Raw genomic sequence first — 11,924 nt, 5'->3', positions numbered from 1 at the left:
TAAGGAGAGTGTGTGGACTAGACCGAAATCAGTGAAGCCTTCACACTCACTCTGGTTTCTAAGCCAGATGGCTAACGGCTTGATGGCTATGTTGAACAACAAGGGCGAGAGCAGACAGCCCTGCAGGGTCCATGTTAGTGTTTACAGCTGCAGAGGGGGTCACATACAGAAGCTTAACCCAAGAAATAAAACCAAAGCCACATTTCTCCAATATTAAAAATAGAAAGCCCCACTCAACCCATAAAATAATTATTTAAAAAAATATAAAATCAAGAAAATAAAATTAAAATAAAACCAAGATTATCAAAGGAATAGAACTTGCAGTGCGGCAGCAGCATTAGCAATTTCTATTTGTTTTTATTTGATTGTTTTGTATCCTGAAAGGCAGCGCAAAAAAATAAAAGTCTTAACTTTGGATTTAAAGGAGAGTTGTAGCAGAGCTGTCCCAGTTTTCTGGAAGTTGGTTCCAAATAGCCACTTCCTATTTGCGCATAACTGAAACATATTTGTTCAGGCACTTTCACTGAGTACTAACATTGGCTGCGGGTGGAAGGACCCTACTCTACGCTGTTCAGCGGTTCGCTTGACTCAACAACAGCAGTGAGAGCTGCACCACAAACTGTTTCTGTCCAACGTTTGAACAAACAACAGGTGAGTGCACACACACGCTGCATATCCTCCACAATATCTACCAACTGGATACGTTCAGAGCTTTGTCGAAGTGATTCCGATGTGACTCGTTTGGAAGCTAACAGAAGCTAATGTAGCTAACAGTTAACGTTGAAGCAAACAATAAAATCAGGACCCGTTTAAAGTGTCAATGACTGACTGCGATGTTTGTAACGATTTTACTTGATTTCACGTCAGTGTGTCGGGTTATCATCCAACGTTTCCTAGTTGTAACGTTAGTTCACCTAGCTAACTAGCTAACATTAGTGTTATGCTAATGTTTAGCGTTGCAGTCTTCTTCTGTGGTGCGGAGAAAACAGCCATGAGGTGCACTGTGCCATCCATGTGAAGTCGCTTATTCCTGGGTTAAAATGTTTGAATTTTAGTGTTTTCAACGTTTAAAAAGTGCTTCAGTTTTGGAGAAAAGTGCATTTATTTCACAACGATTAGATAAATTACGGGGTACCATTTTAGTTGTGTATAGCGTATTTATCTTAACGTGATTAAAAAAAAAGGGAAATACTCATTTTATTGTATGTATTCACAGAAATATGCAATTTACCACAGCTGTTAGGTGCTGTAAAACCTTGAAAATGGACCTTGTATTGTAGATATATAAGTGGGTTATTTTGTAGTTGGCTCTCTGGTGGCAGATTCATAGTACACACCAATTTTCATGGTGGCTGACTCCAAACCAGTTGACCCCTCCCCGTCCACATCTTGACCATAATTGGAGGTTTTAGAGTCTGTTGGAACCCGAGGCAAAAGTTCAAATCAGTTGCCCTTTGACCTTGTTGCCGCTGACCTTTCAAAAGTCAACCAATGAGATAGAAGCTTTGAGTTTGACGTTTACGTTTCCATGGCAACCAGAGAGCAACATCAAGCCGGCTAGAAACATGGAGTTTGTGTCCCTGAGTTTCCCAAACTATTTAGCCGTCTACTGGGTCTCTGCGCCCAACCTCGCCAAGAGCCCAGCGCAAAACGCTTATCATGTGAAGGCCCCTTTAGGGAGGTCAGGTCTCCTACTGTCATTGCAAACTTTGCACATTGTCACAGCTGTAGTTTAAAGTTTTTCCGCCTCCAGGGGCCGCGCTACTGGCCCGGGACCCAAAGAAGTAGCCTGCCCGCTGGCAAGCAGCTTCTCTGACAATAATAGTCTATATTTCCGTACTGATTCAGATAATTTGCCCTGGAAAACAAGAAAACATGCACAATGATTATACACAAGTTTGATGCAACTAATAATCATTTCCAGGTGCCAGTTTTGGAGCTTCCTGGGTTAAAGACGGATCTGCGATGTTGAACCCGACCAACGGCGACCCAACCCACGTTGTTGTGAATTATGTTGAAGAGTATTTTGACCTGGTGGAGTCACTTCCTTTTGACTTGCAGAGGAGTGTGTCCCTCATGAAGGAAATTGATGCCAAGTATCAAGGTAAAGGATCTGAACAGGGTGGACACTGATGTGCAAGACACCAGTTTCTGTCATACCTTTCTAAATAACAAAAATCATATTCCAACACATTTCTTGTTTGGCAGATGTTCTCCAGGAGCTTGATGACGCCTATGAACGGTATCGGCGGGAGTCTGACTCACTTCAGAGGCGAAAGCTTCAGTTATCCATTCAGAGGGCGCTGATTCGCAGTCAAGAGCTTGGCGATGAGAAGATCCAGATTGCCGGTCAAATGGTACGTTAAGAGCACCCGGCAGCTGCATCAGCAGAGCTGCTCTTTGGCAAACTTCCAGGTCTGAGTGTGTGCAACTGTGAGTACGGAGGAGTGCTTTCCTGGAACATTTGTGCTCAGGAAATGTTCCCGGAATAACAAAAAAGGTTTTATAGAGTTACTAAAAGGTCTTATTGTATCAGGTCCTCTGTTTTTCACACATTTGTACTTTGGCAGAACTACACAATAGATGGTGAAAAATAATTAGTCTGTTTAATTAGGTAAATAAAGAAAAATGTACAAAAAGACATTTCAGCATTTTCCATTCGTTATTCCCTAAAAATCGTTTGCTTATTTTTACGTACAAAATCCTCATAACATGATTGATCAAAGGAAACAACATACTACAGCTTACCATTTTATGTCCTTACTAAACAAGTCTTAGTCTTAACTGTTGTCTTGATTTTGCAAGAGATGAGACATCCACATTTATTCCAAATGATAGCAAGGAGAGCTTTACAGTAATATATCTTTTTTTTTTTTATTATTTAAGGTGGAGTTGGTTGAGAACCGAACACGACAAATAGACTGGCATTCTGAACTCCTCCTTTCCAGTCAAGAAGTCCCAGAAACTCATGTTCCAACAGCAACATCCACGACGACAACCACTGCAGCATCCTCTGTGTCATCAGCAGCATCATCATCAGCCGCCACTGTTACTCCGGGCAAAACTGGCCACCACGACAAGAAGCGTGATGATGTTACCCCAAGCTCAGTCGGTGGAGACAAGGCTGGAGGAAAACGCTCAAGACGTCAGAAAAACGGAGAAAATCGGGAAAGTTACGGGGGTTTGAGTACAACCGAGGAAGCAGGAGTGGGGGCATCCCGGGAAAAGCGTGCCAAAACGTCTTCAAAGAAGAAGAAAAGGTCAAAAGGAAAGTCCGAGAGAGAAGTGTCCCCCCCAGACCTGCCCATCGATCCAGATGAGCCGACGTACTGCCTGTGTGAGCAGGTATCGTACGGCGAGATGATCGGCTGCGATAATGATGAATGTCCCATTGAGTGGTTTCATTTCTCCTGTGTTGGGCTCCATCATAAGCCTAAGGGCAAGTGGTACTGCCCCAAGTGTAGGGGTGAGAATGAGAAGACCATGGACAAGGCCTTAGAGAGGGCCAAGAAGGAGAGGGCATACAACAGGTAGCTCTTTCCGGCCCAATGAACACTGTTGCTTCAGAAAATAATTGTATGTCTCGTCCTTGTTTCCATTTACTGTCCAGACCGTTTAAGTAATGAATGGATATGACAGGGATGTTGTAAATAGTTATTTTTGTAACTGCTGCATGGCTGAGAAACAAGATTGTCGCCTTCTGGTCGGGATTATTTGTAAAGAGCGGACACAGTGCAACCTGCATGTAACTTGCATCCCCTTTTGTTTTCATCATGCATGCAACATCACCCACTCCGTTACATACGCTCAATTAACAAATAAAACATTTCTAAACAAAGGTGAATTTTAGGATGTTTTTGATCATCAAGTGTGAAAAATATTAATATGCAAACGTGCATAAGCCCTGCAGCGCCAGATTAATATGTAAACGTGCATTCGCCTGACACCTCAGTTCATCGCAGAGTTTCACAGAGCTTTAGGAACCGTGCAGACAAACGCCCAGGGCACTGTTGGACAGAAACAACCAAACAGCGTAGCACTGATCGTCGCAAGCAAGTTGGGGCGTAGTTTTGTCAGTTTCAAAGCAGGTAAACAATGGCTTCCGGGTCACAAACTTCTTAATTTTAAGTGAGAAATGGGCAATACAGTAACAGAATCTTATTCATATTTGATCAGTGCAGCGTAGTTTGACCGTTTGATCCAAGTTTCTAGCTTATCCTTTAGTTGTCCTGCCAAGAACTTTACTATTTTGGTTCATGCTCAATGCATCATTTTCAGCCATAAAGGGCTAAAACCCCACTCTACATGCAGGAGCGACTAGCTGGTGAGCACAGTGGAGCATTTAGGAGCTAAGAGACCTTCAGGACTTGGTCAAGACAGAAACATAGTGAATATTGGACTAAACTTCATTCATCAGGAGCAGATCAACTTAACAAAAATGTGTTACTGCAGGCTTAAAAGGTACAAAGTAAACAAAGGATTATCGGTCGATGCTGTTCTCTGTCAACACTGGCTTTGAAGATCTCAATGTGTGTGATTGAGGAAAAGATCCAAAGTCCTGGTTCTGTGTCCTAATTTCTCAAGTCCAGCAAACGCTAATGAGGTACTTGACATTTCAAGTAATTACCTTCCAAATGAAAGCTTGTTTTTCCAGAGTAACAGAACATATTGTCTCATATTGCCTTTGCCCATTACATTTTTACACAAGAACTGTGGTCACTTCCACAGTGAGAACAGCTTTAAGGGACCTCTCAGCAGCAGATCCTTCCCCTTAAATACTCACGCATGATCACTCTGGCTTTGAAAAGAGGTCACTTCCCCATGTTGCTGAAGTGAGCATTTTATTTAGCGCCATTATTTAACCATGGTTTACCTTACGGGCTTCAGTCTCACAAAAACAGAGGCTCTGCACCCGTACACAGTAAATCCTGTCAAGACAAGAGTAGTAATCTTTAGTTTCTATTGAATTCACAGTTACAATAAAAAGCTTCTCACACAAAGATGGATTTGCCTTTTTTTTTTATTTACAAGTGCTGAAAAAAATGACATGGGGGACAACCAGTGCAAAATCTGTACATAAATTCAGTTGCAGGTTTCTTATATACACGAGTACTGAACAGGAACGTGAATACACTCTTTCTGTCATGCATGTAACAGAGTTTACAACACAGCAAAAGACACAATGTAAGATGTCTCGTTAGTTGTAGTCTGTGGTGCTCGGGCTGCTCGTTCTCCCGGGGGAAGGGAGGGTGATCACATTGGAGCGGACAAACTGCCTCGTGAAAAACAAACCGGCGGAGAAGAAAAGGAGCACAACGGAAGAGGACCCCTGACTAAATTCACACATCCTCCAAGACGTTTGACATAATCAGTCATGGGGAGTTATTACAGCAAGAACACACCAGATCTTTTTTTTTTGGGGGGGGGGGGGGGGGGGGGTAATGGCCCGCAAGTCCATACTGACAAAACATGAAGGCAAGTTTCAGCACATTTCCCCCGATGGACTGGAAAAGGGGGGTAGAATAGAAAAAATAAATCCCTCCTGGCGGGAAGAAAAAAACATTCTGTGAGGGGAAGTTGAAGGTAAAGTGCATAAAAGCTTAAAATGAAAAAAGGCGGGTGGGGGGGGGGGGGGGTAGGGCGAAAATTAAGAGGTACTCCACTAAAATTTGCAGCACACACAGCTTAACAATGGAGAGAGCAGCTATCAGGAGTGTCAGGTCAACTGTCCCTCCAGCTTTGTTCTACGATGGCGGACACACGCTTCTCGTATTCCCGCTTGTTCTCCTGGTACAGCTGAGCGGCCTGACTGTTGGCGGGACTGTTGGGGTTCGGTTCATCGAGCAGCGACTGTGAGGAAGAAGACACATCCTCGAGGTGAGACTGTTGCAGCGGAACATAACCAACATGCGTGAATGCCACTCATCTTTTTAGTCAAGATTTTTTTAAATCGTCATCCAATGTTTGCGATCAAACAAAATATCCGGCTGTGAATATATTTTCTAAAAAGCACACAGTAAATTACTTATTTTACGCACACGAAACCACCGTCGAATATAAATGAGATAAACAGAATAATTTATGTTATCACTTATTTAGTTTGTACTTATTTTATTTCTATATGCTGCTAAACCGCACGCTGCGTATTGTTGTATATTGTATAAACCTACGTTTAACCACAATGTCTGTTGCACTCTGTCACATCTAGTTAATTGTTTGATTTATTTTACGTTAGCTTTATTTTGATTTGATTTATGTTTTTATGCTTATTGTCACCCTGATCCTTTCCCATCTTTGTATTGAAACTGTTGCACAATAATTACCATCGGGATAAAAAAAGCTTCTTGAACAGAATCATTTAAGTTATCACTAATCACTTATTTAGTTTGTACTTATTTATATATATTTATATTATATATATATACTTATACATTTAACCACAATGTCTGTTGCATTCTGTCACATCTAGTTAATTGTTTGATTTATTTTATGTTAACTTAATTTTGATTAGATTTATGTTATTTTATTGTCACTCTGATCCTTTCCCATCTTTGTATTGAAACTGTAAATAAAGCTTCTTGAATCTTGAACAGAATCATTTATGTTAAACAGTCTCTTCGTCTCAATGTTTTATATGTCGGAGCAGTGTTTGTATATCAATCCATCTACAGAACATTGTTATTTTCTGTGATCGTGACTGAAGATCTGCGGACTGTTGTTCTGACAAAACACTACATTTGAAGACGTCAAAGATTGAGACTTGTAATGGCCATTTTCACGATTTTCTGACATTTTACAGACGAAACATTTAATTGGTTGATAAAGAAAATAAACTAATAAATTAATCACTAATAAAAATAATCATTAGTTGCGGCTCTACCCATTTCACTACATTTTTGCATGAGCAAAGGCTAGCACAGAGGTTGACTTTGTAAAATTGTAAATGTGTATTAGCGATTTGTTGTCTAACGACAGATATCTTTCTTCTGATTCTAATGTACAATAAATAAGTCCGGCCTATTTCGTTAAACACATCAAATATGTGGTGGTTACAGCGTCTAGGTTACAAAGATAGGGATTGCTTTTTCTGTTTTATACCACTGAGAAGTGAGCAACTTTGGGCTGCCTGCATTTATAACTACTAATAATATATTGTTTTTATTGACACTTCATACCTGGATAGATGTAAGAATAGAGGACACATCATAAGTGGGACTCCAACGGTTCTGTAGGATGTCCAGACATATACTGCCATCTGCATAGACTGTGCATAAAAACAGCATTATTCACTGCACACAGATATTCAATAAAACACTTTAATGTGCCAGAAAAAGACAATACTCCTACCATTTGGATGAAACATCTTTGACACAAATCGTACTGTTGGGGGTTTGTTGGGGTATTCTTCTGTGAACTCTACAATGAGTTTAAATGTACCTGGGACAAACACACAAAAAACACATTGTGAGCCATTAAACCTGACTGTGTTTGCCCTGACTCCTCCCTTGGTAACTCCCTCTATCAACATCGAGTTGTTAATTACAGGTTTATCAACTCCATTGTCCCACTAAAGGACTGAAGGCTGAGAAATACTTTTACAGCCCCTGTGACAACAGTGACTTTCATATGATACTCTTAAATTAGACTTTGGGTGGAGTATCACCTTTAGACAAAGAAAAACCAAGGTTGGAACGAATGTTTGTAAACAAATTCTAAGTAAGGGACTTGGATGAGGTAAAGTTACAATGTTAGACATGTTTTGAATGTAGTCTTGCTAATGTCGGGCTATCCATCTATTTTGCAAGGGCGCCTGTCGCTTAGGGCGCACTCACACTGTCCATCTGTACCGTGCCCCGTGCTTGACGTCAGAACCGCCGTAGGCCTCGTGCTCATACATGTGCAAACGTGCTTTACAAAAGCCCACCTCTCCCAAACAGGCCGTTGCCGGCAACCGTACCGCTCCTACGATTGCACTCACACTGGTCAAATGACTTTAGCCGTGAAACGTGCTTGGGCACGGTACGGATGTACAGTGTCAGTGCGCCCTTAGGTCTGCCCAAGACTAGTGTGATTGGTTTAAAGAAATACAATCTATCCCAGAATGGCTGGAGCGTATGAACACAGTGAGATACGTACCATCCTCAAAGGGAGTTCCTTCAGGGCTGTGGGGTTAGAGAAAAGGGGTATTTTGTCATTCATTTTGCACTTTGAACACAAATGTCTGTCTCGCTGGGATCTGTCCATGTACATTATAGCTGTCTTACCCAAAAATGACTGCATTCCACACCATAATGTTGTTTTCAGACGGGGCACCACTGACACCAGCCGGGGGGTCCTCTTGTAGCCTTCAGAAAAAAAAGGGTTGAAGAAGGAAAGAAGAGTTATTCAGCCAGAATCAAATGATTTCTTTCCTCTTTCAACATAAGGTCACAGTCAAATGTAATACTTCAGAAAAACACAACTCAACCTGCTGGAAAAATAATCTTGATTACTTTCCCACATCGATTGTGTCGTTTACACATTTAACAGTGGTGATGTTTTGTATTTTTCACGACAGCGACTGTCTCTTTAAATCAATCAAGTCAGAGCCATGAATCATGTACTAACAACTAAAATGTTATCAGCCAAGACAAACATGGATGTAATTAGCGATCTAAGCATGCTACAGTGGCCCTCACACTATGGCAGCTCTAAGTCCAAGCTAACTTTGAATTATTGGTCATCATTTTCCCCTAAAATCAATATCTTTGGTATGAAGTAAGATAAATTAAGTGCCAGAACATGGTGTAGTAAGTGGTACAATGAAATCTTCTCACACAAGCACAACGATGTCAAAGGTCACAACTGAAATTTGAACCTTTCACACCTTTATCAAAAAAACAAAACAAAACGTAAGACACATAATCCGTCTGGACTATAGATGCATGAATTGTTTCAACAGTTGATGACCAACTGCCAATGCAATCAAAGCATCTTAAACTGCTGAAATTCATAGCGGGATGATTGTTTGAGGGCCCTGGTTATATTTCCACAGCCTGTTAATAATGACTTTAAAGTCTCCGACCCTCTCTACGACACACTGGCCCAGCAGAGGAGCAGCTTCAGCAGAAGACTGTCTGACGTTCCTGCCTGTTATAGGGAAGGTTTTCGTTGCCACCGTACTCTACGGGGGAATTGTTGGGTCTATGTAAATCATAAATAAGTCAGAGAGTGTGGTCTTTACCTACTCTGTAAAGTGCCCTGAGATAACTTTTGTTATGATTTGGCACTATAAATAAAACTGAATTGAATTGAAGACTCCTGGCACCCAGATGCACCACAGAGCGCCTCGGGAAATCTTTCCTGCCTGTGGTCATTAAACTTTACAACGCATCCCTAGGAGAGTCTGTCACCTCCTCTCTGTAATACACACTCAATCATACACAATCTGTTCTTTGCACATTGTTACGGTACTTTGCACGTTAATACAGTACTTTTGTATATATTACTATTGTAAATTATATTTTATATATATATATATATATGATATATATTTAGTTATACTGTACTACTGTTTTATATTTCTGTGTTCACAAATGTATTATCTGTATAATATTGTTCTTAAATATGTTTTTGTGTAGCTGGAGTTTGCAACGAAAACTATCTCCCCCTGGCATCATTTAAGTATTTCTGATTCTGAAAAACAACATCAGACGTTCGGTGATGCTGACTTCAGAAAATTTCAGTCTGAATATATATTTTTTAGCTCCAGCACAAAGCCAAATTGCTGTAGCTACAAAATAATTCAAAGTGTGTTTACTGCCCAAGGAAACTAACAGTTGGCACATCTATGACATGCTATGGTTCACTGGTTTGCAATGGCATAACTTTTATCCAAATCAATCCTAACCTCCATACTTCTGGGCCCCAAACTGTGCAAAACTCATGTTACTAGTGCTTTCGTTGATACAGCGCTTTGGCTTTTTAGGGCTTAAGGTTCATCTTCATCTGGGATTTCAGTATAAATACTTTGTGGTACTATATCTCGATCCAGAATCAATCTTTTGTCAACTATTCGTGTAGGAAGCATATGGTTGTATCATAATAACTAATGATGGCTGGCAGAATATAACATAGGCTTTAATTAAAGGAGGTGTAAGGTTTTGATAGGCTGCATTAAATGTGTTTTGCCCAAAGGATAAAATGGCCAACCGGTAACTGGACCCGGCCATTTAAACGCTGCCTAAGTTAGTTCCCAGAGTTAACGTTAGCAGCCGTAGATTGCGACATTACCCACTGCTAACATGAACCAACTTATGGGTTCAAGCAAAGCCTTCTTTCAACCCAACACTCACCTGATTATAAAACCATTACAACAGCTTGTACTGCTCCAGAGGTTTTTGTCTAAAACTGAGCGCTGGTCTCTTCCTTTAACTTTTTTTCTTCTTGGTGTTGTTATTATTAGTTTTAATTATTTTATTTTTGATGTATTCTTCTCTCCCGTGTCTATTGTTCTTGTATTTAGCACGTGTTATAATTGGTTTTCCCTACACGTTTGTTTTCCGTGTTAAATAAATAAAGTTTAAAAAAACATGTTTCGGCTAGCACTGTTAGCTTCTAGCTCCGGGGTGAAGCTCTTCTACCAAAATAGCATAATTTCATTTAAATGTTCATAAAAACACGAGATGAACTACACTGTGTTTGCGTCACGTCCATATTTACCGCGGAGATGGGTGAATTTATACATAGTTTATATGTAAAACGTCAGGTAGGCTAATGTTAGCCGCTAACTAACGTCACATTATCGGCATAATTTCATCCACTTACCGTTTAAAATCTCTCATAAGTCTCCTTCTGGCCGGGGTTGACATGGTCTAACGTTAAACACGTTTTGGGAACACTGATCCGTCAACGGCAGCTTATTTTTTTATCAAAACTATATATTTTATTTAACTGTTTTTAACACATCAACCACCGGCCGACGCTTCCCGTCGCTCTCTTGATAATCCTGACTCTCTGGTTAGCTTTACCAGACGATACCACTTCAATTCAAGAGGAGGGGACAACGTCGAGTGCTAAGTTTAACGTCATTTTCTGACATTGGAACATTAGTTGAGTAATTTTAACAGTTTAATAAATACGTGTTTGGAAATACATTGTGTGTATAACAGCAAGATATATTTATCTATCGTGTTGTTATAATTAAACAGTATTTCTTCGCCCCCCTCCATTCTCATTGAGGGCGTCGTCTCACAGGGGCGTGGTCACAGTGACGTGGTGTTTGTGCAGCGCAGTCATGACGAAGGTCGCCCCGGTGATGTCCATGTTAGTGACAGGTGACTGCACAGCAGTGTATGGAGCAATACACATGACTAAGTCTCAATACATGAATGCATGAATACATAAATAAAATAATATATAGATGTATAAATAAATGAATAAATAAAAAAGGTTGAATATGCAGGATCATTAAAAGCTATATTTTATATATAAATACAGAAATAATACACCCACGGTGTGTTTTGAGGAGTACAGAATGAAAGTATTGATTTTCCATAAAATTATATTTAGTCTGAATTAATATTTTAAATTTTTCTGTCATGTTCTGTTTACATTGTACCTTCCAATAGCGGCCGGCATTGCTGGTTGCTAGGGCTGTCTGTTGTTTGGTGCAGCTGCTGTAGGCTGGCACTTGGTTATGTGTCCCAGCAGCTGAGTAACCGGATACGGGCAAAAACCAGAGTCAATATAGGCCAAGAATTCACTCGATGGATTGAGATAAAGGAGTTCAACGGCATTAAAACACACGCACAAATGGCTACGTTTCTCCTTGAACGGTAAGCTCACTTTCATGTTTACTGAGTTGTAACGGCTAACGGTAACTGCCAGTCAAACTCCTCAGCAATACTTGTTTTTATTGTGCGATCTGCTGGAGGGTACGGGTT

The 11,924-nt window shown here is 40.5% G+C and overlaps 2 protein-coding genes across 2 annotated transcripts; one reads left to right on the top strand and one right to left on the bottom strand.

The window, feature by feature from the left end:
- Positions 1–545: 545 nt before the first annotated feature.
- ing1 (inhibitor of growth family, member 1) lies at positions 546–4,459 on the top strand. The gene is made up of 4 exons (XM_083922039.1): positions 546–651; positions 1,925–2,104; positions 2,209–2,357; positions 2,887–4,459. The coding sequence occupies exons 2-4, from the start codon at positions 1,966–1,968 to the stop codon at positions 3,532–3,534; spliced, it is 936 nt and encodes a 311-aa protein (XP_083778165.1). The 5' UTR covers positions 546–651; positions 1,925–1,965; the 3' UTR covers positions 3,535–4,459.
- Positions 4,460–5,019: 560 nt separating this feature from the next.
- ube2al (ubiquitin conjugating enzyme E2 A, like) lies at positions 5,020–10,963 on the bottom strand. The gene is made up of 6 exons (XM_083921177.1): positions 10,807–10,963; positions 8,265–8,345; positions 8,137–8,162; positions 7,348–7,437; positions 7,176–7,264; positions 5,020–5,850 (listed from the first exon to the last, which is right to left on the bottom strand). The coding sequence occupies exons 1-6, from the start codon at positions 10,848–10,850 to the stop codon at positions 5,722–5,724; spliced, it is 459 nt and encodes a 152-aa protein (XP_083777303.1). The 5' UTR covers positions 10,851–10,963; the 3' UTR covers positions 5,020–5,721.
- Between the last annotated feature and the right edge of the window lie 961 nt (positions 10,964–11,924).

This window comes from Echiichthys vipera (assembly GCF_963691815.1).
Source record: "Echiichthys vipera genome assembly, chromosome: 10".
NCBI lineage: Eukaryota > Metazoa > Chordata > Actinopteri > Perciformes > Trachinidae > Echiichthys > Echiichthys vipera.
Note: the sequence above shows the minus strand (reverse complement) of the source record. Positions and strands in the feature narration are given on the sequence as shown.